Source organism: Petaurus breviceps, unplaced genomic scaffold (assembly GCF_028583685.1).
Source record: "Petaurus breviceps papuanus isolate PSGF00001 unplaced genomic scaffold, PetGlider_PUasm1.0 90779, whole genome shotgun sequence".
In the NCBI taxonomy this organism is placed as follows: domain Eukaryota; kingdom Metazoa; phylum Chordata; class Mammalia; order Diprotodontia; family Petauridae; genus Petaurus; species Petaurus breviceps.
The window spans coordinates 6,365,497-6,393,452 of record NW_027187344.1 but is presented as its reverse complement, the minus strand read 5'-3'; the positions used below and the strand labels follow the sequence as shown (position 1 = coordinate 6,393,452).

The following is a 27,956-nucleotide window of genomic DNA, read 5'->3' as shown; positions in this document are numbered from 1 at the left end:
ACATGGGTTGGGGGACAGACTACATATTGGCTCCCTAAGGACCAGCCTAGGAATGGGTTGTCTTGTAAGATAATGAGATTCCAGTCACCAGAATTAGAACAGAGGCTGGTCAAGAAGGCCTCAAAGAAAATTCCATCAGTTTTAAGGTTGACTATCAGATAACTGATGAAGTCTCTAACAATGCTAAGATTCTAGGTATTATAAAAATTCATTCCAGTAACTGAGAAAATTAACAATCAAACTGGCTAAGTCTACTATGTAATATGTAGACTTAAGTCTCTAAAATTGGTAGTATATTAATTATAGACCAATTATATGAGATAATAGGTATTTATGCAAATTATCTACAATACAACTGTAGTATGGAGTTGGGCAAAGTTTTCTAAAGCAACCAAAAAACAAACACTACCCCTTATATAAAGGACTTAGATGAATATGAACATATGGAAGCTGAGGAAGTGAGATGGCATCTCCTGTGCCTTCAAAATGGTAACAAATAGCAAGATCTCTTTTATTTCAAACAGAATCTTGGTATTCTTACAAGCTTCTATGAAGGGAGAGAAGGATATGAATCATTAATCCCATGAATCACTAATCCTATGGGACAAGCAGGAAGGAATCTGAATTTTCAAAGACAACTGTACTGTTAAAGCCAACTACATTTTTCAAACACACAGCCCTTCAAATCTCCTGTATCTTTGCTTTACTATGCCTGTGGTCTCACTGCAGCTAAGTACAGTCTGTGGTTTTGCTCTAGTAGCCTTTACAACTGTCCAACTACTGACAAAACAAAATGCAGAAATCTATAACACTGCTGTGCTAACAGATGTGTAAAGTTACAATGGGGGTTTATGGGGGAGGGAAGACTCCCTGATGTTTAAAGGCTATAGATGTGATAAGGGTCTTGAAAACACTAAGCAAGTTCAGGAGTCCTGCTATCAAGGTGGGTCTTGCTTATATTTAAAATGCTAATAGCAGCAGTCTGCTATTATAGAATTCTGTAACAAAATGGTTTGAATCACATCTCCTCAAAACCCAAGACCTAACATACAATAAAAGCTGATATAATATAGTTAGCCCTTGAGACTGGATGTGGCTCTTGTCTCCAAGACAGCAATGCTATAAAGGAGTTCTATCATATGAACGAATCAGAGTTCAATGCTGTGAAAAAGAAGCAGTCAATAGTCACAAGGGCTACCAGGCTATCTACTATAGGAAATCATTTCATTGTTTTATTTCCTAGGCCACAGTAATCACCTTTCTCTTTGAAAATAAGTATTTTGAGTGATTTGTTATAAATGTATAATGACAGTCATGAGTATATCTAGCTTTTTTTGGCATGGGAACACAGACTGCTGATTGCCCTGGTCCTTAAATAGTTTCTAGGTGTCCTCATAATTGCAAGTCACCTGTAAACAGGTTTCAAGCCAATGCAAATTAAAAAATGGTGAACAGATGGACTAAGAACTGACTTTTGTCAAAAGAGAGTTAGCAAAAAACACTTTTTGGCTTTGGTCTCATGGGACCACAACAAAAAAGCCCACCATTTCTAGACAAACAACTTGCCTGAGTAGAACTGCTATGCACACAAAATGAAAATAAGGCCCATTAGAACTTTGAGAGGTGGGAGGTATGATCTGCAAAATCACTGAATTAAAACAGAATCAACAATGCAATTTTTCACTCTCTGGGCAATTAGCCAAATAAGCAAAGTTGTTAGCACTGCAAGATATGCACAAAAATTGCTACTATGGTCTGAAAAAGCCATGTGGTCTATACAAGCTATGTGAGAGGAAAAATATACTTGCAACCTAACAGCTAGATTCAATGGTCCGAGCAAGGTTTGATGACAGTTCAGGGCTTAAATCTGAGAAGCAAAAGTCCCAATATATGGCTATTAATAGAGAAATGATAACCAGGACAAAGAAAAAAGACAGAAGACCACCTGCCTGCCACGATCATGGCCATGTGAGAACACCTATCTTGTAAGCAAACTAGTCTTTTTGGAATATAAGTTAGAAAACAGGTTTAATCAGGGGTGTAAGCAATAGAAAGTCATTTTCCTAAGGAGTCAAAAAAGAAGGGAGTGCAGAGACTCAAACCATATCCCTCCCACTAAAGGAAGACGAGAGAGAAGGGAGTATTGAGACCATCGCCAAACTCAGGTTCATAGGATATTTGTAAAGGGGTAAGGAATCCTACAGATTCTCTTGTCCTATGCCCATTATTTTCAAGATTAAAATCCCTGGAAAGCTTAAATGGGAGGGGGTGGAAAGGGATGATGCAACTACAAAAGAATAAACATTTATTAAGTGTCTACTATGTGCCAGGGTCTGTGCTAAGTGCTCAAGATCAGAGCCAGAATTGGAACACAACTCTACTAAAAGTTCAGTGCTATCTCCACTAAATATCAGCTCTCCCTCAATCAATTTTCCCAGTCCAACATTGCCTTGGTGCACAGCTCATAGCAGACCAAGCACAGACTGTTTCATAAAGCCAGATTCACAATGGTTAACATCAGTCTTTCCGTTCCTAAGCTGCCTCATTGACAAAAAAGAAACAAAAGTACTTCTCATTTGCCTGCTAGGAGAATAGGAGAAGGAAGCAAAGAAAGTCTATAAAGCATTTTGAAACCCTAGGCAGAAAAGTTGACACAAAGCTAATGAGTCATACAAAACATGTTACTATTCTCTTCATAATGTTTTAAATTTGTCATAATAGAACCATTCTTAAAAAAAAGACTCTCATAAATAAAGTGACATCACTTAGTGGCTGCCCAACAAAGTAGCAACATGAAATTCATGCAAAACTTTTCTGCAAAATCTCTATACTCACTGTGGTGGTAAAACAAGGGTTGTAGGCTGAGCTTTAGGTCTCCGTTTTGCAGATACTCCCATCTGGTTGGCAGAACGTTTCAGAGACTGTTGATTCAGGAGACCAGAAGCTAGACCTGCATGGTACTGCAACTATAGAGGGGGGAAAATAGTACAAAATTAAAAAAAAAACATCTTAGTATGTTCTAGTCTGATAGACACCATCCAGATGTAATGCTTGATATGTCTAAGCCCTTTAGCCTAGTCATATAATTTCAAACTGAACTAATATCCCAAAGAGGAACATACTAATGAGGTTATTTTAACTTTTATACTGTCTGAGTAATAAATGGCATATTTTTCAGCGAAGTCTAGTTTGTGAAGATTCTAATTAGCTTCCCTTAAGTATGAAAGAATAAATGATTCCATGCCACCAATTATGAACAGTATAACCAAATGATTAAACTCAGTAAGAAACCAAATCAGCTTCTGTAATCTAAAAGAGTGATCAGGTATGAAGGCCATACTAATAATAGGATCATAACTTTAAGCTTACAGAAATGAACATAAGTACACAGGTATTTGCTAAATTAATAATAATAGTTCAAATTTATATAGCATTTCAAGGCTTACAAAACTTTTAACACACATTATTTCAATGGAGCCTCATAATAGCTCTGTGAGGTCGGTAGGTGATGGAGATTAATAAACCAGGGTTCAGGGAAATGAGATGAACTATCCAAAGCCACATAGCTTATGCTGGAATTGGCACTTAAACTCAAGGGGCTTTTTTAATCCAAGTTCATATATATAACCATATCAAAAGGTCTAAATTTTGGTTTTGTTGTTAGTTGTTTTTCAGTTGTGTCCGACCCTTTATATCCTCATTTGGGGTTTTCTTTCCTGTCAAAGATATTGGAGTGGTTTGCCATTTACTTCTCCAGTTCATTTTACAGATAAGGAAGCTGAGGCAAACAGGGTGAAGTGACTTGCCCAGTGTCAACACACAGCTAGTAAGTCTGAATGTAAGTCTGAGCAAGTCTTAGGCCAGATTTGAACTCAGGAAGAGGAGTCTCCCTGACTCCCTGCCCTCTCTATCCACAGTACCACCTCACTGCTCCCATTAAAGAAAGAAATTGAATTGAATGAACAAAGTTGGGAGAAGAAAAGACTCCTAAAAAGCTTACAGACTGCTACAAATTGATAAGATTAAAAATAAGAAAAAAAGCAGTACAAGTTAAATCTTATCACTATCAGTACTAATGGCTTAATTCCTCAATCACCCAAATCTTCAACTTGGTGATTTAGAACTATACAATTGGGGCAGCTGGGTAGCCCTGAGTTCAAATCCGCCTCAGACACTTAACACAAAAACTAGCCCTGTGACCTTGGGCAAGTCACTTAACCCCAATTGCCCTACCTTCCCCCTCCAAAAAGCAAAAAAAAAAAAAAAAAAAGAACTATACAATTTACTTCTCTACAACCTCAGTTTTTCAATGCAGAAAATGGACTTGATGGTACTTGCTTCAGAAAATATACTGAGATTAAGAATGCAACTCTATTATTCTCATTTATCAACAGATAAACCTATTCTTCCTCCTATTTGTCAAGTAGTAAGGTCTGTCTGTTACTTTGCTTTATTTTCCCATTTCAAATCCAACACTTCTATATTTTAGCTCTCAGTAAGAGATGTCAGCATGTGTCTCTCTACAATAAAATGTTACTTGAAAGGTATTCCAATTTTGCAGAGATGTAAATAAAACATTCAAATGTGAAAATGACAAGTTAGGAATTTGGATTAGTACCACTTACAACATGCAGTCTGTTTCTTCCACCCTTCTAAAATTATAACACATTCTTTTAAGCACTTAGAGTCAACCAAATATACAAATAGTAATTCATTTGGCAGCTCTGAATCAATTTCTTTTCAAAATGATCTTGCTAGGGATAGATTTCCTTTGGAAAATCAGTTACACCGCAGCTCTTTGATAATGAAACTGGTACCCACCATATACAAAGGGCTAGGCCCTGGATGCAAAGGCTAATAATGTTCTGAAAAAATAAATGGCCTTACCTAAAGCCATTGAGCCGAGCACAGTCAGAGAACGAGAAAAACAAAACCAATTGAAATGTTCTGCTCCTCGAAAGTGGTCATAAAAATGAAGATATTCAGTGACCCAATAGGACTCGAATGTCAGTGTTTGGAGCATCCATATTGCTTTTTAACAGGCTCCTGATTTACTTGGTCGATTTGCTGCATGAGCCATACACAACACAAGACAAAGATATATGGTATTCTTAATAAAAACAGAGTTCTTCTCAGAGAGGGAAAAGGGGGGCATCATTTGGCTCTAACAACTCATTGTAGACCAATGAATTTTGCTCAAATTTGTTTTTCTTCTACAGATTTTTAAAATGGGAAATCAATGGAAGCAAGGGACAGTACAAGTTTGAAAGACAATGTTTCAAAATGTCAGCGACTTGGGTTTCGATCTTCCCCACCAGAATTTGCAATGAGTGCAATATGCACAGGGTTTTATGGAATTAAAGGTAAAGACAGCTTGGCAAGAGCCCCCTCCTGGCTTAAGAAACATTCTCTTCTTTCCTTTTCTTCTTTGCATCTTTATTAGGGTCCATGCAAGCTCAGCCATTCCCTTGCTGCTGACTTTACTCTGGAAGAGTTCTGCTGGCTATGCATCAGAGTGGCATGGTGGCTATTCTGCCCACCTGGCATCCCTCACATCACTTGCCCAAAACAAACACAGAACTAGCAGAACTGTGTATTAATTACCATCTGATGATGAATGTTTTCCCATGAAAACCTGTGCCATCTTGAATTCAGTCAATATATGCTACACTACTTGAACATGTGTAAACAGAAAGACTCCCATTCCCGAAAACAAAATCCGTCCTTAAAAGCTGATTCACAGTGATTAAGTGATGTTTGTTAATCATATATACCTACCCCAGCTTCCAGGAACAGTCCCGACTTTCAAGATCTATAAGGGCCCATTAAATATTTACCAAACCATCTTTACAATAGGAAAAAAGTTCAAAGTTAATAAAACTGATAGGCAGCTCCTGTCTAACCTGATTTATACATTATTTAAGGACAATATATACTATTTCATGGAACACAGTTTTGATCTGAAAAAAATTCTTGGAAAATGTTCACTTATCCAATAGCTCTGAACATCAGAAGAAAAGTTTAAACAATTCACAAATTAACATGAAGAACATAGCACTACACAAATTACAGCCATGGGTTTTCATTTACAGGTTCTGTAATATTTTCTATAAAAATATATTTCACTAAACACACTTCTCTCCAAATGTCTATGGCATGTAAACAACTATTTCATAAAGCAACATCCCAAAGTTATAATGTGATTTTTCTATGTAGCATCATGTTGCCTCTTAACAGCAAGACTCAATAGGAATGAAAATGAAAGGGGGTGGGGGTGGGAGGATGGGGGAGTAAAGGGAGGAATCTGGATAGAGAGGTAAAGGACAATGGGAACTGAATGTCGCAAAACACAGTCAGACAGGACTGTACTGTTGTTCAGTTTTGTTAACTGTTTTTTCTTTGTTACAAGGTAGGATTGAGGGCAGAGGAGAAAACAGGGCATGAATGGCACAAAAAAGGCATCAATATATTTTTTTTAAAGATAAAACAACTTAGCCTTCTTTTGACTTTACCACAGTTGGTTTTTTCATTCATTCATTTGCTAGCTGATACTCAGAAGTTATGCTTTAATTATTACTTTTTACCCTGTATTTTAAGGAAATTTCTTAATTATAATTTTTATGACTACTAATTGTACTATTAATGATCTAGGGCTACAATGCTAGGCTTCTAACTAAAGTATTCGCCAATCAGTTTCTTGATGTATGTTCACTCATGTAAAAGGTCAAGAATTGAGAATTAAGGACGAGATCAGTCAAAATTAGGGGAAATTCTGAATTATTAGAATACTTTAATCTTTCTTAACATGAATTATTTGCTTAAATCATTTTCCCACAAACAGCAACAGTAAACTTTAACTCAGCACTTTTCAGAATGACCACTAAGTTGAAATTATATAAAGGCGGTTAGTGCTTCCAATTATATTTAGTAACATGAATTAGAAACAATTACATTAATAAAAATTACAGAATTAAGAATGAAATTCATAAATCCCAACTCAAATTAACTCATTCCTAACTCTTATATTCAAAAATTAGATAGTGACTTTTCCTGTTGTTCTTAGCAATGTGCTGTAGATGTCACATTACTGAGAATGTTCTTCCAATATCACTAAAATAGATCAAATGTTTCACTATGAAGAGTATCATATTTGGAATTTAATACGAGGACAAAAAATAGAAAACAGAAATAAAATATGGCACATCAGTTGAATCTAAAAGACAGGGAGTATTCAATTATAATTAATATTTCAAAACTAAGGTACATGATTGAGGGCAGTAGAATCACCATGGTAAGCCCTTCCAGAATGGTGTGTCCTACTTTAAGCACAACAACAATAACAACAGTCAACAAAGGAAACACCAGTATTACAAAACAGACCAACTGGGTGAATATTTTATATCAAAAAACAAAACAAAACAAAACAACTTTCACTATATGTTTCTTTAAAGATTGAATTCCTTAAACAATTTACCAAATAAAATTTTTTATTTCATACAAAAATTTTCAGGTATATAGCTAATGCATCAGTATAGTACAAAAAGCACTGGTTCTAGAAACAGAGAATTTGGGTTCAAACTCTCCCTCTGACATCTAATACCAGTGGTTACCTCTATAAGTCACTTGACATCCCTATGTCTATTTTCTCATCTATAAAACAAGAGAGGTGGACTATAGGACCTCTAAGGTCCCTTCTAGCTCCAGATAGATGATACTGCTACCGTTAAGCAACATACACTTGCTAATAACTAAAATCCCATGGATAGGGTCAATTAATTAAAAAGAAGTTATTAAATACTATTTGCTAGTCAGCATGCTAAGTGCTGGAGACAGAAATACCAAGAATAAAACAATTCCTACTTCTCAAATACAAGCTTATATTCTATTGGGGAAGAAACAAGCACATACATAAAGAGAAAAAATATCCTCCAAAATACAACAGAATTGTTAACAGACTCAAGTTAATAATGAATTCTGAACATTCGTAGATCCTGAGAGATATTCCAAGGCATTAGCATTCCTCAGCATTCATAATCTGTGATCCTGTCCTACAGCATTGCTCACAGAGATCTTAACTACTGCATTGCTGATGCTCAAAACTGGTAAATACCAATGAATAAACTTCACTTTCTCATGATTCTGAATGCCTGTACACAAAACTAAGAGAAGAGCACACCCCGCTTCAGTTAATCTAAAAATCACTGACATTTATGTGGTCTTAAACCTGCTATTTCATTTGATACATATAACACTGCATATTTGTACATGTGTCATATCACTCCTTGCTAGATTCTAAGTACTTTGAGAGTAAAGATTGTATCTTAATTAAATTCTGTATCTTCCTCAATGCCTAATAAAGGAGTTTGTATTTCATGTGCAGGTAATAAACAGTTGTTGAATTAGTGAATGAATGAATGAACCATAGCCTAAGTCAAACAATCAGCATTGTGGCTGGCACCACACCTAGAGCCTAGGGAAACCGATTAAAATATAAGTAGGAAATATGTAACAAAATAAATGAAAATACAATAGGACATAGGTAATATTGATATGTAGTTTTCAAAATCAATATGCAGCTAAAGGAATTCTTGTGGACATTTGCTTAAAGGCCCCATTTCTATTTGAGCATAAGCAGTTCAGAGCCCCTAAGTTTCAGGGCCAGGGAGGACCTTTTAGATCAGTCTAATCCAGCAGTTCTCTAAATGTCTTAGCTAGTTAGGCCTTGAGTAAGAAGATTTCCATAATTAGCCTGGGCCAGTGGACAGTGCAACTGAACTTGGATTCCCAAGAGAAAGACCTGAATTACATCTCAGACACTTACATGCTACATGAACATTGGCAAGCTACTTGTTCAAAGCCTCAGCTTCCTCACCTGTGAAATAGACACTGTAACTTGTACTTCCTACCTCTGAGAGTTGCTGAGGGAGAAAGAGAGCTCTGAAAACCTTAAAGCAGTATAGAAATTAATTATTGTTATGACAAGCAAAGATGCAGAGGAAGTCTCAATCAAGACAACTATGTTTTATACTTCTAAAAATACTTGGGCAGGAACAAGCATTTAATTAAGTTGTGCTCTCCATTAAGAGATGTGTTCTTGGACTATGTGATAGTTCTTAGACGATAGAATAAAGGATACTAAATAAGCAATGATAGATAACTTCCCTACTCAGAATTTTTCTTTTACTAGATTTTTTCTTATGCTATCTTCTTCTCTGCCCTCTTCTAATGACTGAGATTTCAGTTGTTTTTCTGTTAGTCCCAGACATAATTAAATGAGTTTGGGAAAGAAATTTAATTGTATTGGTTAATGCACTTAAAAGTACTCAAAAAACAGAACAAAACAAAAATTCCACAGGAAGAAAGGCAAGAAAAGTAGCGCGAGGTCCTAAACAATATAATAAAGCCTAAAGCCCATTCTGGGTAATATCAAATTTAATCTTTTCTGTCGTTTTCATATTATTCTGTGATAATGCCAATTATCACATTAAAAAAAAATTCCTAGGTTCAAGGAGAGGCCATATGTTATAATTCACTTTACCTAAAGATTGTCTTCATGATTACATGTGCATCAGGTAAGCATACCACTTACTTAAGGACCTACTTTAGCCTACAGATCATCCATAAAAATAGTGGAAGTTAACATCTGGACATTAAAAATATTCCAAAATCACAAGCCTACCCTCATGACCACATTTTGAAGACCATACAACCTCAGATTGATTTAAATCATACATTGCTTAGAGAGGGAAAAAAGACAAGATTTCTCTACAAATGTTAACATGTCCCTGAACCATTAAGCCACTGACCAGGGCAAAGATTTAAGCAAAATCAGGGCTATATTTCTGCCACTATAAAAGACAGACACCCTTGCCCCCTCATTATTAAAATATGTTTTTGGTCCAGTTAATGAGGAGGACTCATTTAATATGATAAAGCTCTAGCTCTTCTTTTGAAAAATAATGTTCATGCCTGAATTCAGCTGTGCCCAGGAAAGAAGGACAGAGAAATGCCAGCTCTAATTGTTTTCTTTGGGTTTTTACTTTACATCTCAGATAATGAGATCAGTTTGGAAGCTGCTTCTTCCTACCTCCCCCAACCTAGGTTTGATCCTTTAAGGGTAACTGCATTTTTAAGCTTGGTCAAAGCAGCATCAATAAACTATAAGAAGAAGGCCTCCAATTTATTTGCTTATTTGTTTTCTATTCTGAAGCTAGGTTTGGGGCCTTTCAATTAGTATTAAAGGATGCTGAGATCAGGGCTATGTTTCCTGTCCATTTGTAGCACCATTTACTTGCTAACTGCTGTTTGTTTTTAAATATTAATCCTCACATTTTCAAACACAAAACATTATCCAAAAAAAGAAACTAAAATACATGCCCATAGGGACAAACCACTGTTGTTTCTTCAAATCACTGAAACATTTAGGATTGGTTAGAATTGTTTGATTTGAACTTCGCAGTGCTCACACCTTTATTAATAATCCTTTCTCTACAACTGCTTGTGTTTACACAGCATCTGCTTGCACGTTACCGTATCTCAAAGATGCCAATCAGCTCAAAGAGCTGTCACTCAGATATATGAACAGTTCCCTAACAAATCAGTGGAGCTGAGAAAAAGAATGCAGACACCAGAAGGTTCACAATACCTTGGTTGCCTCACTTCCCATTAACCACCTATTTCCTTGTACCATATTCTCAACCTTCTCCATTCACCCTGGGTGCCTAGAAGAACAATTCCAAGGGCCATCAAAAAAGGCTCCAGCTAGAGAGTCACCTAGTCTAGTAATCTAGGGAGAATTAGCTGAACATATAGCTTCAAGGGATAGCTTCATGGCAGGTTAAGAGGCAATGACAAACAAGGATAATTCCTAACTTTAGCAACTGACATAACAGAAAGTTGTCATGTTCTCCTTTGGCATCATGTCCAGAGACAGGCTACACAGATGAATGGACCACTGGTCTAACCTACCTTAGTATTTTTTTTTAATATACCAATTTCTAAATAGACTCAAACCATCTCAGGCTAGTAATTCTAATTTTATTTTTTTTTTTTGGAAATTTACAAACATTCATGTATACACATATATGTAAATAGCATAAGATTTACTGATAACTCTTATGTTCAAACTGGAGGCAGTTAGGTAGCTCAGTTCAGATATTCAATGAGGATAAGCACTGAGAATCCCTTGAACTGATACAATGATACACTGATACAGTGAAGCTCCCCTCTTCATCCACCAGCCAAGTATCTCAAGAGTTCCTCCAGCTCCCCCTCAATGCTCTGTAATTGAGACAAGGAAGTGATCTAAGTCAACCAACTCTCAGAACTGTCCCAAGTTGCATGAGAGGGGAGAAGTCGAGGGATATGATAACATATTGTTCCTATGACACTTATGAGATGCAACAATAATATCATTTATTAGTAGCTACTAATGATCTATAATGAAGGCACAAGCTAGCTAAAATAAGGGGGGGTCAGGGAAAGACTTTTAGCCAGAACCCATGCCATTTACTTTGTACTTCATAGCATCTAGGAACAACAGGAAGGACTATCTACCTAGTCCCAAAACAACTAAACCACACTTCACATCCCATCAAGTCATCCCCTCTAGCCATCTTCTCTCTATCTGCCTACCACAGCATCCCCAGGTCTCTAGGGCCTATGCCCTGAGAGATTTAACCCCCTTGGTTTTAGAGAAAATGCTAATAACATAATCCCTTATACCTAGCCTGGAAAGAGGATAGATGGGGTGTCTTGTGCAAAGAACAGCAAAGAGGCCAATGTCATTGTCTGTAGAGTATACAGGAATGAGTAAGGTGTATGAATACTGGAGAGGTGTCTGATTAAGAAGGGTTCTGAACACAGGAGGATTTTATGTTGGATCGTGGAGTTAATAGCTAGCCACTGAGGTTTAATGAATGGAGACTGGGTAGCATGTAATAGGGTCAGATCTATGCTTTAGGAAGATGAGTGGAGGATAGACTGGAATAGGGAGAAACGAGGCAAGGAGACCAACCAGCAGGCAGTACAGGAATAAGGTGATGAGAGTATAAAGGTAGTCAATAGCAATGTCATAGAAGAAAAAGGGGGCATATATGGGAGATGTTACAAATGTAAGATCAACAGGATTTGGTAACTGATTGGACATCAAAGGGTAAGAGAGTGAAGAGTCGAGGATGATATTTACGTTGTAATGACTAAAAGAATGGTAGGACTTTTGACAGAAATAAGGAAGATTGGAAAAGGGGAAGGGTTTGGGGGAAGATAATGACTTTAGTTTTGTACATGCGAGTTTAAGATATCTATAGGACATCCAGTTTGAAAGATCCCATAGACAGCTGGAAATGAAAGCCTGGAGATCAGGAGAGATTCAGTGTGAATAAGCAGATCTGGGAATCCTTAGCATAGAGATGATAATTGAATCCATGGGAATTGATGAGATCCCCAAGTGAAAGAAAATAGAGGGAGAAGAGAAGAGATCCCAGCAGAGAGGCTTGGGGAACACATATGATCAATGGATGTTACCTGGTTGAAGATTCAGAAAAGGAGACTGAAAAGGAATAGTCAAAACAGGCAGGAAGAGAATCAAGAGAAGTAGTGTCACAAAAATAAGAGAATATAAAGGAGAAGCAGATGATCAGCAATGTCAAAAGTTGCAAAGAAATCAAGAAAGAGGAGGACTGAGAAAAGGTCATCAGATCAGGCATTTTCTTTTAATTTAATTTTTTTTGTTATATTTTAAATTACAAACTATCTCCCTCCCCACCACACACTAGAGAAGGCCACCATTTGACACAACATACATATAGATATAGATAGGTAAAACCATACTATGAATAATTCTATTTATCATTTCTTTCTCTGGAAGTGGAAAGCATCTTCCTTCATAGGTCTCTTGTACTTCATTTGAATATTCGTAATACTCAGATTAATTTAGCTCTTCAGAGTTATTCTTTTTGGGGGGAGGGGAGGGCAAATGGGGTTAAGTGACTTGCCCAAGGTTACACGGCTAGTTTTTTTGTGTTAAGTGTCTGAGGTCGTATTTGAACTCGGGTCCTCCTGACTCCAGGGCCGGTGCTCTATTCACTGCACCACCTAGCTGCCCCCCCCCCCCAGAGTTATTCTTCAAACAATATTGCTCTTACCATATACAACATTCTCTTGGTTCTGTTCATTACTCATCTTCATTACTTTATATAAGTCTTTCCATGTTTTCCTAAAAATCAACCTGCCCATCATTTCTTACAGCACAGTATAGATTTGGAAATTAAGAGCACACTGGGAACTTATCAGTGGCAAACTGCAACCTGCAAAAAGTATTCTTCATGTTTCTCCCCCATTCTGTTGTTCACATATAACGAACAAATAATGAAGTTTTTTTGTTTATCACTTAGTATGAATTGGGGTAAAAAAAAAAAAGAAAGAAAGTTTAAGGAAAAAGAGTCATCACTAAAGAAGAAAAGAAGATAGAAAATTAAACTATCATTAGTTCAAACTAAGGGGGAAAAACACAAACTAGGAAATCAGAAAACAAAAATGGTAAAAATGAAAGTAGATGTAGCAAATCAGAGAACATAACTAGATGAAATGATGCAAAGTGTCTCTGACCTAGGGTGCCAATCCCAGAGGAGGACATGCTAAGCATAAGCAGCACAAAAACAAGGTGAGGAAGAAGTAAGAGTAAACCTTCCACAAAAGGTGGAGGCTGTTTGGTTACCAGGGAGTTGTTCCAGGTATGTAAATGAATTTTCATGAGACTGATGAAAAACACTGTACTTTAAACTCCTTTCTTTCACCCCAAAGTTGTCGAATACTGAACTGAGCTTATAAATTTGGTATAAAAAAGAAATAAAAGGAAAATACACCCATTGGCCCTCTCTGAGAAACTGGGTGAAAAAATGTTCTTAAAGTCATATCCAATTCTTTTTAGTTAAAGGGAACAAGATAGGGAATAGCTCTTTAAATAGTAAAAGAACCAAATAGGAAGGAAATAGTGAATTTATAGCATTTTGATGCTTGTGAGATTTGCTGAATGTCTAGGATATGTGCTAAACATCCTCACTAAATTCAGACAACTGCATTTATTCTAAGAGTTCTCGCTAAAATGGAAGTCAGGAAGATTGATAGGAAAGTGTCTTTGAATCCTTTGTGGAGATGGTACTTTTTCATTCAAATGCAAGCCTAAGATTCCAAAAATTGGATTTAATCTTGTTGCTCTTAAGGGCGTCTTCTAGCTTTGAAATTCTAGTATCTTGCATATTGTAGGCACTCAATAAATGTTTATTGATTTGAATAGAAAGTATATAACTGTGTACTAGAAACTATTCAAGAAGCATTTATCAATCAAATTTCTACGTACCCCAATACTGTGCAAAGTACTAGATTTTTTTTTAAAACAACCCTACCAAGGGTCAAAAAAATATGCCTTTAAATTTTAGTACATTTCTAAAATATATGCATAGACAAGGATATAAGAGAACCAGCACTAACTGACAAAATAACTACTACCTTTCCCAACCTCTATGAAACCTAACTAGATGAACAATGACTAAGGATGTGAAATTCAACCTATTCTTCAAGGTTCAGCCCTAATCCAACTTCCTCTTTGATAGCTTCCTTTACTATTCCTGCTGAAAATAATATATTCAACTTGGTCCCCACCATATTTTAATAGATTTTTTTTAGCCTTCTGATTTTGGCTGCTAAACTATGTCATGAAGGCAAGACAACCCAATATACTAACAAAGTATTAAGAAATAGCTTTGAATGAATGTTCAATCTGCTTACTACATCTATATAGCATGCTCTAAAGTTTAGATAAGAAAAGTTTAAGAGTTTATTTGCTATTCTTGCATAGCTGAGTAATGAGACCTTTTGTAGAAAATCCCAAGAAACTAGAGCTCTACAGATAATGAGCATCTTGAAAAGAAATAGGGGTCCCTTAGCTCTGAGAATGAACAGAAAGGAATGTCTTTCAAAGACCTTGAGGTCCAAGATCTGTGAAAGAAATTACTACAAAGTTGAATTGAAGACTAGCTTCTGACCCTATGTCTCACATGGTACAGAGCTAAATAATGTGAAAAATTCCTGGTAGTCTGTCACTACCCACATGAAGTGAGATGCTATTTTGTAAATAAGGAAAGGCCCAAAGGCTCCATCAATTGGTTGCTGCTTTCTGTGTAGACTGGCATCAGAGCTGCTGACACTTTGCCAGTGGGATCAGCAGTAGGCCAAAAGCCAGAGGCTCTGCAGCACCCAGGCACCCAATCAGCAGCCATACTCCAACCTCTGCAGGGAGATCAAAGTCCAACTCAAATCTGGTTCACATACATTAAGTATTGTGTCTTGCATCTTTTGGGATGGCCACTGACTTAACACAAAATCATCTATTTAGAAAGCACTTACTGCTAAATGGTAGAGAAAACAGACTGGAAAGCCTCTGATTCTCATATCTTTTTTTCACATGTTTCCCTAACAGATTATAAATTCTTAAAGAGCAACAACCATGTTTTGTTCATCTTTTATAACCCCCACAGTACTTTAGCATAGAGGACCATGTATGTGGTGCATTCAATAAATATTTCATCAAATATTAGGAAGCTTGAACTCATCAACATCTACAAAGACATTTTAAGATAAATCCCAATTAAATAGCATATTTACTATTTCTTAGGACAATCAAAAGGAATAATGCCTTTAAAAATCTTTTTTTTTTAATCTTTTTAAAAAATGTTCCTCAAACATGTAAAACTTCCATCTTCCTTTCCCATCAACTCTCCCACTGTGGAATTTCTGTTGGGAAGTAAAAGAAAGTAGTAAACAGTACAAACTGGGATCGTTAGGTTTTTTAGATGATAGGCTATAAGAGTGTTAATTTAGACCTAAATATAATAAATGCATTATTAAAGTCTTTAAACAGTTAAATTTTCCATTTTTATTAAAAAAAAAAACAAAATCCATCTGTTTTGATTGATAAGTGTACTTTTTACAACTAAGAATAAAAAAAATTGAAGATTGGCAACATTTTTCGCCATATAATTTGCTTCCTCTGCCTTTTTCCACTGCACTGCACATAAATCAAAGAAATGTTAAAGAGGCCCATATATCACCAAGTGGCATTTCAAAACTATTTACAAAGTAGCTAAAAGACATGGTACAGAACACAGAGAACTGCAACCACAAACTCTGAGTGTAAAGGGACAAAATTAGCTCAAGCACTGACAGGGGGTTAATTAAGTTTACAAATAACTTTCCAACGGGCAAATGATGATATTTAATAAGAATGGCCTGAGTAAAACAGGGTTAGAAGTAAAGGAAAAATGGCAATAGTGTGCTCAAAAAAAGAATAATGAGTGTTCAAACAACCTGCCAGTTTGGTGAGTAAGCACAGAAATCTGGAAAACAGGCAGGAGAAATAATATTTTAATAAAGTTGCAATAGGTTTGCAAGTAAAGACCATATTAAACTTGCAAAAGACATGTAGCCTCGGAAGTTCCAAATGAAATTATAAGCCCAAGTCTGTCCCCCTGAATCCCTTCTATAAAATGGTCACAAGAAATGGAAAAGGTCAATTTAAATGTGCTGTTTTCCTACTTAGACGATACAATGCTGTCCCAAGGCAGAAGCCACCCTCAACAAATTGGTGACTTGCCTGGGTTCTAGCTCGCAATTGTCTATCTGCTGAAGACAGCACGCTACTGACCAAAGGAGGACAAGTAAGATTCAGGTTTTCACAAGTAATCTGAAGTAGGAGAGTCTAGACTATGCACGAGAGACATAAGCTTCACCTCTGGGAGGAAAAAAATAAAACTTATTCCTTACAACACAGATCTCTGTGGCCACAGCACAAAGGCTGTAATGATGTCATCTTGGCTTCTTTGAAAAGTTCAGCTTTTAATGCTGCCATCACCCACCAGGTATTCTTGCCCTTCACTGTTACATGCAAGAAAAATAACTGTAGACAGTGAAAATAATAAGGAAGCATCACAGGGAAAGGGGGTTTTAAATCAGCTTGTAGGTTTAGAAAAAAATGAAAAGGTCCTCTCTTCAAAGAACAGCAATGTCTTATAATCTTTCCCTCCCTGCCAAGCTGTAGTAGGCTTATAAAAGAGACCAAGAGACACTCTTTAGCAAGGGTACTAGTGACCCAAAAAGTTATTAAAGGATTTCCAATGAATAATGTCCTGCCTATGCTCATGGAAACTTCACAAGAGCACAGCTTGACAAAAATGATGGTTTCTGTAGCACAGTGTTTCTCCAAAGAGAGCTGCAGAATCAATCCTTAGGAATTTTTAGTAAGTTTTCAAAGGACGGAAGGTGTCTTCTAAGCCAAAAACCATTCTAGGAAAACCCAAAGGCAAAGAAAGGATCCAGGATAAAGTTAAATCAGAATTGTAAAGCTATTGACTATGGAGCATGAAGGAAAGGGAAATCCAATCCTGAAAAAGAAATGTGTACTAGTAAGTGCAAGAAACAGTTCGTTTGACCACTAGATCATGAGATCTAGAATTGGAAGGGGCCTGAAAGATTATCTTGCTCAATCAATGCATTTCATAGATAAGGAAAAGAAAATCCAGAGAAGTGAGATGACTTGCCTACTACCATCATATGGGCAGTAAGTAGTAAGGCCAGTATTTAAGCTCAGATCTTCACTTCAAAACCAGACCTTTTCCCACTACCTTATGATGCTTACAGGACAGAAAATCAAAACTGACCAATCTCAACTAGATACCACAAATGAGGAATCATTTTTCTCTCCTCTCAGAGAAGAGTTACAGTACTACAGGTATAAAATGTGGCATTCCTTCTAAGAGCCAACAAAAATGAGTTTTTCTTTGTTATAAGGAGCAGTTTGAGAGCCAGACAGGTTCCTAAAGGTCACTGAGACCAAGCTACTGGTTTTAGAGATGATGGGGGTCTGGATTCAACAGAAAGTTCAGTGGCATTGAGAGGGGTAAAAAGAATGGAGAGATCACTGGTGGGGTGAAAAAAAAATAAAAAAATGAATAAAACAGGGATAGGGAAGGCAGATAATTATGTGCGCAAAGGAAAGCAAATCGACCAGAAATGAAGTCCCAAAGTTAAGAAGGACCGGAAAGAGTAAGCAATGCCACCTGGGAGTATATCTATTAGTTTACTATAGTAACACTTAATTTTATTTCTAGTTTTACTGCAACAGTTAAGGGTTTTTACAATAGCAGATGCCTTTCCTCCCACACATCAATTAATTTGCAAATTCACTCAGGTTGTAGAAATAATGAAGTGCTGAATGCTTTTCTACTGGTGAGTTTTGCTATCAGGAGGTGGATCCTGTGGGCGAAGTGCTAAATTGTGCTGCTGCTATCTGCATGCCAAAGGAAAGCAGAGCTTGAAAAGGGAGCAGCACAGACCAAGCTGGCCCTCCTCCCTTTGCCCCCAAAGACCCACCCCATGCTTAAAAAATAAATGAAGTAGTAAGAACCACCTCAAAAAGTTCGAAAACACATAAAGACAGACATGTGGTGCCTAGGAGCGAGAGTTCGAGGTATATGAAGCCTAATGAAGTAAAAAGCAGTGTTTTTAGGAACCTTTTTATAGACTGTCAGGTGGTGTTTACAGGGAAAGTAACTTTCTTAAAATGAGGTAGCTCTTTGAATTCATCTTTGGTCTGAAATTTGGCAAACCACCTGTCAAGCCCACACATTTGATTTTTTTTCCTTCTTTCTGAAATAGCTGAGATGAAGTAACCAATGTTGTTTCAAAACAAGCCAGTTGAAAATAGTTGTGTGGCTTCTGCTTTGTGACAGATCTGAGTCTCCTTTCCCATCTTCGTTTACATCATGTTAAAATGAACGAGAAGACTTTTTTTTTAATTATAGCATTACATTAGCCTTCACTAGAGCGCATTATCAGAACATGGAGATGATCCTGGGTTCTAGAAAGCTACGTCAAGGAAAGCTTCAAAGAGAAGCTGGCTGCTTTCCTGTCTAGCTGTCTGTGTCCAGGGGGTTTCATACCCTCGACCGAAGGGAAGTCAACGTGTTGACCACAGCAACTCCTAAAAGCCATCTCGTAAGTCGAAAAGTGGTTGCAACATGTATCATCTGATGGAATACCCATGCAGACAGACAAAAGCAAGGATTTGTAAAGTACTGAAGGATTTTTGCACTAAACACATCACAGTCTGCATTTTTAACAAGTTCTGGTCTTGGGCCACAGAGCTAGGTACTTAAGAAGTCATGACTTTCCAGGGTATAATAGGGAGTTTAATTAATGCTTACCTAGATGGATCTTTGATTTCACCAGTGTGTATAAATCCTCCAATATTACTGATCATAGCCTTCTCACACTTTTTCATTCAATGTAACATGTCTTATTTGTGTCTTTCCAGAGAGAATCCACACCAACACACTGAAGTCTTTGTTTCGTTCTTTTATTGATTCACAGGTACCACTTGGGCTGTCTACCTGCTCTATCTTATTCCCGTTAATGGCTAATGCGCCTCACTTTACATGTCCCTCACGATGTCCTTCTATGTCTTTTCTCCTATGAAGGTCACTGTTAGTAACATGTACCATCCTACTTACAACTACCATGTCATTCTACTGTCCTTTGGGTCACCTGTAATTTTGATTCTCCTACAGTCATAGTGTTTAATGATTCATGGTCATACCACCTAGGGAATCCTGGTGTTAAAGCAGGTGGACTTTTGTAGCAGGGAATAAGTTGGTATAGAGGGCACTTTTCCAATATAATTAGCTAAATACAATACAGGTCAATAATCACATATGATGACTCAATTCTGGGTCCAGCTTACCATCTAAATAACAAATACATTCAATTTTATTTTCTCTCCCTCTATTTTTTAGGAAGGGGAACAGAACAAACATTAAGTGTCTAATATGTACCCAGCACTGTGCTAAGCTCTTTACAAATATTATTTCATTTGATCTTCACAACAACCCTGGGAGGTAGCTGGTATTATTATCTCCATTTTACAGATGAAGAAACTATGGCAGACAGAAGTTAAGTGACTTGTCCAGGGTCACAGCTAGTAAGTGTCTGACAGTAGATCTTAATTCCAGGCCCAGTACTCTATCCACTGCACCAGCTAAATGGCTATACAGCAGACCCCTACAAAGTACTGTACTTTCTACTATCATCCAAAATAAAATCACTGTTCTAGTTATCCTGTTTATTCTCAGGAGAAGTGCACAATGAGCTCTATTCTGGATTCCCAACAGTCTGTATAATATGTATTATAAAAAGATAATCTTAATTTTGGCAAATCAAGCAACAGTCCAAATAAGTGTTTTTATCCATCTGATGGGCAAAAAGCAACAAAGTTTCCACTTCACAATCAGTCTTGACTAGTAAAAAGTGGTCCTCATCATGGCAGTTCTCCACTAAACACATCACATTTGGTATGCTCGTATTTTCCCAGAGTTTCTGGACAATAATATCTTTTACAACATCTATGAAAGCAATCCTACAGCTCATCTGACATTTTCTGACCCTGCATTGTGTGTGAAGGGCACAAGATAACAATGTTTGTGAAAGGATCACATACAATATATAAATCATGAAGATTCCTGTGACATTATATTGAGTCCAGGGCTTTTGATTCAATAACACAGCAGCATTATAAGAAACATCTTTTTTTCCCCTTGCTTTCAGCATTGAACTGGTTCAAAAAGCATCATTAAAATGTCAGAGAAGGAATTTTTGGATTCACATTCATTTGGCATTCTTTCCTTTGCACTGTCACTTAGGAAAAATTTAAATTTGAAAAAACTTCAGCAAATTTAGAGTCTGGTGAAGCAACACCCACCTCCCCTTCTACTCCCCCCTAAAAGGGCAAGAAAATTCATCATCAAAGGTTACCACTCCATCTAATGTCATCATGATGTGGTATTTCAGCACACACGTTTGTGTATATAAATCTCCAACTGTTCTGCAATCCCTGCCATCACTAGCATAATTGGATAAGTTAATAACAGAATGACTCCCTCCCTAAACCTAAAATCCCTTAGTTTTGTTAGTTTACCTAGGATCCTTAGCATTCTATATAAATTTCTAAATCCCACTGTGCATAAGGCAACATGATACTTGCTAGCTTCCTCCCATCTCTCCAGAGCCTTCTCCCCATCCCCCACTCCTAGTTTCAAGGACATTCATATAGCATGGTAATTAAAATACACTATTTTTGTTTCAAAAATTTAAATGTGACACATTCCCTTCATTTAAAATTTTATGACAGTTACAGTTTCAATTTGAGAGTCTTCATTCACGTTAGGTGAGCCTCTTATGTTCTATATTAAATGCAAGACATGATTTCCTGGTATGATCAGTGCTATTAATAATATAACAGTACCAATCTCAGAAGCACACATGCACACGCGCGCGCACACACACACACACACACACACCCTACTACACGAATGGATATCCAAATCATGTATCGCATTGCAATTTTTATTAAATTCGGAAAGGCCTTAGTGTAATGTTCTCCTTTCCCTCCTCCTCAGCTCAAGAATTATTTGGAATTTTCATTCTATGGCCTCAAAGGGATAACATCTCATTAAGGCTAATAAATATAAACATATCTGATCAGACAAAACACATGTGATCTCCTTTATTAGACTCGAGGAAGAAAATGGAGTGGAGGTAAAAGTTATTAATAGATCTATTCAACTTATAAATATCAGAACCTGTATCTGGCTCAAGGCAAATGTACCTTATTCCCCAACAAATACTATTGGATCCAGAGACACTAGCTCCTCCAACCATTTCCTCTGACCCTCCCCCATGCCTGGAATGCTCGCCCTCCTCCCAATATGACTCCTGACCTCCTTGGCTTCCTTTAAGTTCCAACAAAAATCTCACTATTCACAACCCCTCCACTCCAGTACCTTCACATACATGTGCATGTTATATTATATGTCCATTTTCACAAGGTTGAGTATATCAGGTGACCCAGTAAAATATTTCTCCATACTAAGAAATGCACATTTGGACTAAACAAAGCGTCAGCTTCTGGTGCTCCTGGTATTAACTACCAGTCTGGGTAGTGAACAAAGGATAGGTGCAAAATGCTGTAGGAAAATGATAGGGAAAAAAACATTTTTAGCTCAGTACTGGAGGGGAACAAAGATCAGAGGTCATGAAGAGCTGGACAAGACTGGAAAACAACCGAACAACAAAAGCACCTAAGTAGAGCTTTAAAAGAAAAAGTTTTTGACTTGTAGAGATAAGAAGGAAATCTATTCCAGGCATGGAGGACAGCATGTTAGAAAACAAAAAAAAAGTAGAGAACATGCTGAGTTTGGAGAATATCTAGCCATCATGTTTGATGCGACAACAGATAGCAGACAGGAAGCAAATAAGTGAAATAAGCCTGGAACGACGATGGTCTAGGGTCATTATTATAGGGCCTTAGATATCATACATTTTACCTATTTAAATATGGCCAGCAGACCAAAATAAAGCCATTGTAGTTTTGTTTGTTTACAGCCACAACTCTGCATTGAGAAGATATTTTTCCATACCTGTGAATGGCAGAATGACCAGGGAAAAGACCAAAAGCTAAAAATCCAGTTGGAAGTACATCACAGGAGTTCAGCAGTACTCAATCTCATCCCCTCCCATCTTCTCCAATAGACTGGCCTCACTATCATCATTCATCTTCAGTCTCTCTGTATCTACTATTTCTTTCCTTGTTGACTACTATGCTAACGTGCTTGGTCTCCTTTATCCTTAAGAAATCCTCACTTGATCTTGCCACATACACCAGGTATCATTCTATATCCCGTTACCTTTTCTCAACCAAACTCCCTAAAAAGTATATCATATTATACCCAAGGCCTCCATTTCCTCTCCTGACTTTCTTCTAAACACTCTACAATCTGGAATCTGACTGCATTCAAATGAAACTGCCCTCTCCAAAGAACTCCTCAATGCCTCTTCTCGGCCTTCATTCTTCCTTCTGCAGCATTTGACACTGCAGACTTTCTCTTCTTAAAAATTCTCACTGCTCTGGGTTTTCATGACACTGCTCTCTTGGTTCTCCTCCTGTCTGGATTCTTCTCAGAGGTCTCCTTTGCCAGATCTTAAAACATTTCACAACCACTAACTATGGATGTACTCCAGGGCTCTGTCCTCTTCCCTTTTCTTTCTACAGAAGTCTCTCACCTGAGGATATCAGCTCCCATGAGCTGAATTAGCAGCAGTGTACAGATGACTCTCAGAGCCATACACCTAACCCTAGATTCTCTCTTGAGTTCCTATGATGCATTTCCAACTTCCTATTGGATATTTCAAACCGGATGTCTCATATGTATCTCAAACTCAACATACTTTTCTTTCCCCCCAAACCCTACCCCAACCCCTCCTCTGAACTTTCTTATTTTTGTCAAGGGCACCCTCCTTCACATCATCCTCGTTCAGACTCCTCATTCTCACCCACTCCATATATTCAATGCCAAATCTCATTGTTTCTACCTGTACACATGTCCCCCTATTAGAATATAAGTTCTTTGAGACAGGGTTTGTTTTTCCTTTTTCTTTGTATCCCAAGCACAGTGACTGGAACATAGTAAACATTTAATAAATGCTTACTGACTGATTATGTGATTGATTCAGGCAAAAGACGATGAGAACCAGATATGGGGCAGTAATTGGAAAGATGTAGTCTGATGTGTGAGATGTTGTGGAGGTAAAAGTCAACATGATTTGGCAACTGAAGAGATGAAAGGAGTGAGAGCAAGAGAAGAGTCAAAGATGAGCCCAGGATTTTGAGACTTGGTAACTAGGAGGAAAAGGATGTCATCAACAAAGAAAGGTTAAGTTGGAGACAAGGACATACTTAAAAGGGAAGGATGATTAATTCAGCTTTGGACATGTTGAATTTGAAGCGCCAGTGAGGTGCCCAAATGGGGCTGGGTGATCAGGCAACTGGAGAAGTAGGAATAAAATTCAAAAAGAAAGGTTGGGACTAGAAAATAGATTTGGGAATCATCTACATAGAAGGGATCATTGAAGCCATGTAAAACAAAATCCATGTAAAGTAAAATGATTTTCTCATCGTGTGTGAGGAGATCATAGGTGAGGTACCAGGAAGAAACTTGTGTGTGGGTGTGTGTGTGTGTGTGTGTGTATTTTATAGTCATACCCTCTACTTGTCTATAACCAGTTTGCTCTTATCAAATAGCAGGGTGTGTGTGTGTTCTCCTTGTTTTCTCCTTTCTAAGTCACTGTTGCATCTCGTAATTGGAGGTTGAATTTTCCATTGAGTTCTGGCTTTTTTATCAAGAAGGTCTGGAACTCTGTTATATGACCAGCTCTTTGCCTGGAAGAATATGCTCAGTCTCGCTGAGTATGTGATCCTTGGTTGTAACCCGAGCTCTTTTGCCTTCCGGAAAATTGTATTCCACTGCCTCCGATCTTTCAGTGTAGAGGCTGCCAAATCCTGTGCAATCCTCACTGTGGACTCTCGATATCTGAATTGTTTCTTTCTGGCTGCTTGAAGTATTTTCTCTTTTATTTGGTAGTTCTGGAGTTTGGCCACAATATTTCGAGGACTTTTCAGTTTGGGATCTCTTTCAGCAGGTGTCCAGTGGATTCTCTCGATTTCTATTTTACCCTCATGTTCTAGTATCTCAGGGCAGTTTTCCTTAATGAGCTCTTAGAGAATGTTGTCCAGGCTCATTTTTTCATCATAATTTTCTGGTAGGCCTATGATTCTCAGATTATCTCTCCTGGATCTGTTTTCCAGGTCAGTTATCTTTTCTTTGAGGTATTTTACCTCTTTTTCTAATTTTTCATTCTTATTGTTTTGCTTGGCTAATTCTTGGTTCCTCATAGAGTTATTTGTTTCCATTTGGTTAATTCCGGTTTTTAGCAAATCATTTTCCTTGGTTAATTTTTGAAGCTCCTTTTCCATATCATACACTTTTCTTTTTAGAGAGATGTTTTCCTCATTATAATGTTTTTCTAATTCTGCTATTTTCGTTTTGAGAGAATTATTCATTTTGTCTTCTATCTCTCTCATTTTGTTTTCAAAGTTGCTTTTGATCTCATCTAGGAGAGCCTTCTGTGCTTGGGACCCATTCCCTGTTGAAGTTTCAGCTTTGGGTGTGGAGTCCACATTGTCTCCCTCTGAGGTTGGTTTCTCCCTTTGAGGATAGTAGGACTCCAGAGTCTTTGTAGTCTGCTTTCTACCCATTTTGAGGCAGGGTCCTAGCCACGCCCTTCCTCTAGGATCCCAAGCCTTTACTGTGGAGGGTTTTGCCCTGGGGCAAGAGTTACTATGTTTTCAGGGTCAGAGGGGGGGTTTGGAGCAAGTGAGGTTCACTCTGTCATCCTAGTCTTTGGAGGTCCTGAAAGGGGCTTTTTAAAAAAAAAATTTCTGGGCTATGAAGTGGTAGCCCCAGGAGTGTTTGCTGTCCTGGACAGGGGCCCCTGTATTTGCTTCTTACCTTGCTCTTTCCAGTCCCAGCCCTTTGGTGATAGGCCTGGTAGTGGACCTTGTGGTTGGTGGTAAGACTTGCCCTCCGAGTTGATCAGGCCCCTTCCCCTCCTGCGTCTGCCGCGCCTTCCCCCAGAAAGAAACTTAAGAGCTCAAAGCTCACAAGTTAGGCAGTTTATAACAGATATGACATACAAGTGTACAGTTCTCCAGCTCTTCAACCCCAAGGGCAATCACATGTGACAAACGGTGTACCTGAATTGAAAGCCCAGAGCTCTGAGTTTCTACCTTTATATCTGATTGTTGATGCTGGGTAGATTCACTAGACTGAGTCAGAAGAGGAGTGTTAAGGGGCAATCAATCAGCAGGTCATCCAAATTCTGACACACATCCTCCCTTTTGTTCACAAGAGCACTGCAATTAGGAAAGTCCGCTAACCTTGCATAACTGGAATAGATGAAGTTTGTTAAATTATGACTAGGAAAGTCTTGCATACTTTGCCCAAATGAAGCTGACTCAACCAGTTACTGGGTACAAAGAAACTTCCTGGTACAAAGGCAGATCAAAACAGTGATCAAACATGGAGTCACTCTGCATCTAGGGCCTACCAATATAGGTCTAACCTAAGCATGAATGTGCTGTTACATCTACTGTTACAATTCCAACACGGACAGAAACTGGTCTGTGAGTGATAGCAGAGGAAAATATGGACTTTTTTCTTGAAACACCATCAAAAAAGCAGAAAAGACAAAATGCAAAGCAATTAAGAGCAGGATTGCTCATGCCCGTATTATAGCTCTTGTAACATGTGAACATGGCCTATATTTCATGCCATTAATTTACAGAGCAAATGACATTTTTTAAGCCACCAAAATACTAATCAAACTTTCTTTATTGTCTCAGTCTGCATTATTAATGAAGCAAAAATAATGAGCATTTCTACTAAGTTTTATGTTATGGGCACAGATCAGTTTCAGAAAGTCACAGGAAATTCAATTAAACTAATAGGTCTATCATAGAAGTATCTCCAGCACACCCTTCAGCAGGTAAAACAGAAGACACTTGATTGCCAAAGATGTTAGTACCAGGAGGATCACAAGTTGAAGCTTTGTTCAAAGCAACTGTACTTTTCCCAATATGGAAAAATAATTACTTTCCAGGGTCACCTAATTGCTGAACAGGGCAATCTCTAGATTAGATGCCAATTCAAAATGGGTAGCTCTGTTCTTCTTGCTTGGTCCTAGAACATATTCTTTCACTACAGCAGTTGAACAAAGGCCTATCCTACCAGAGAATATTCCTTTCAGCATTTTTTTGTCACCTCTCCTCCCATTCAGTACCCAAAATAACGACTCAGATGATTTATTTATTTCTTAAAGCAACAAAGTTAAAAAAAAAAAAACCATCCTGAAAGGTCTTTTTAAACAAGGATAGAACACTGGAGTATAGTCAGAATAGCTGGATTCAAGCCCTGTTCTGTCACTGGAGAATTAAGTTCAAGTGCTCTTCTGTTAAAGAACCTCAGAGTATTGTTCAGTCATGCCTGATTCTTTGTAACCCCATGGACTATAGTATGCCAGGCCCTTTTATCATCCATCATCTTTCAAAATCTGTCCAAGTTCATGTTCATTGTTTCCATGACACTATCTATCCATTTCATCCTCTGCTGTCCCTTTTTCCTTTTGCCTTCAATCTTTCCCAACATCATATTTTATCTAGCCTGGGGGGGGGGGGGTAGATATTTCAAGGAAGCCAGAGATTCTAAGAGGCAGAGAGGTAAGGAGGGAGAGCATCCAAAGTATGGAGAACAGACTGTGCAGAAGCACAAAGTAGGAAATGGAACATCATTCAGCTTATGTACTTCTGCCTTCAAGAAGTGGCAAATCTAGAATGAGTTTCACAAAGATGAAAATATTGGTGAACAATATCCACATGGTGGAAAGTTGAAAATATTTTATCTTCTGGAGCCAAAATAAAATTTTTCTAAACTACTTGCATGTATAACATTGGGTCTTGATGTTGTATGGGTCCACTGATGTTATGTGATTCTGTATTATTTAAAGATGTAAATATACCAAAAGCATTCATTGCTTCTCTTTTCCTTTTTCTGTCTACACCTTAATGAGCAAAAATCAACACTGGGTGTGCATTTATTAATAACAGTAATAATTACCCAAGAGGCAAGAAAGAACAGATATTGGAGTAAGGAAGACCTGGGTTCAAATTCTGCCTCAGAAACATATTTGCTGTGTCAGTCAGTCAGAAAGCATTTATGAAGCTCCTACTATGTGTCAGACCCTATGCTAAGTACTAGGGATACAAAAAAGAGGCAAAAGATGGCCCCTGCCCTTGAGGAGCTCAAAATTCAAAGAAGACCACAAACAAATAAATAAATATGTACAAACTACATACAAGATAAATAGGAAATAATTACCATAGAAAAGGCACTAGAATTAAGAAGAGTTAGGAAAGGCTTCCTATAGAAGGCTGGGATTTGAGGGAAGCCAGGGAG

At 37.6% G+C, this 27,956-nt stretch overlaps 1 protein-coding gene across 1 annotated transcript in view; it reads right to left on the bottom strand.

The window, feature by feature from the left end:
- Positions 1-27,956, bottom strand: part of MED27 (mediator complex subunit 27) — a 256,004-nt gene that overhangs the window by 146,003 nt on the left and 82,045 nt on the right. The window contains exon 3 of the mRNA XM_069069312.1: positions 2,836-2,966. Within this exon, the coding sequence (XP_068925413.1) occupies positions 2,836-2,966 (131 nt within the window). The remainder of the gene's footprint in view (positions 1-2,835; positions 2,967-27,956) is intronic.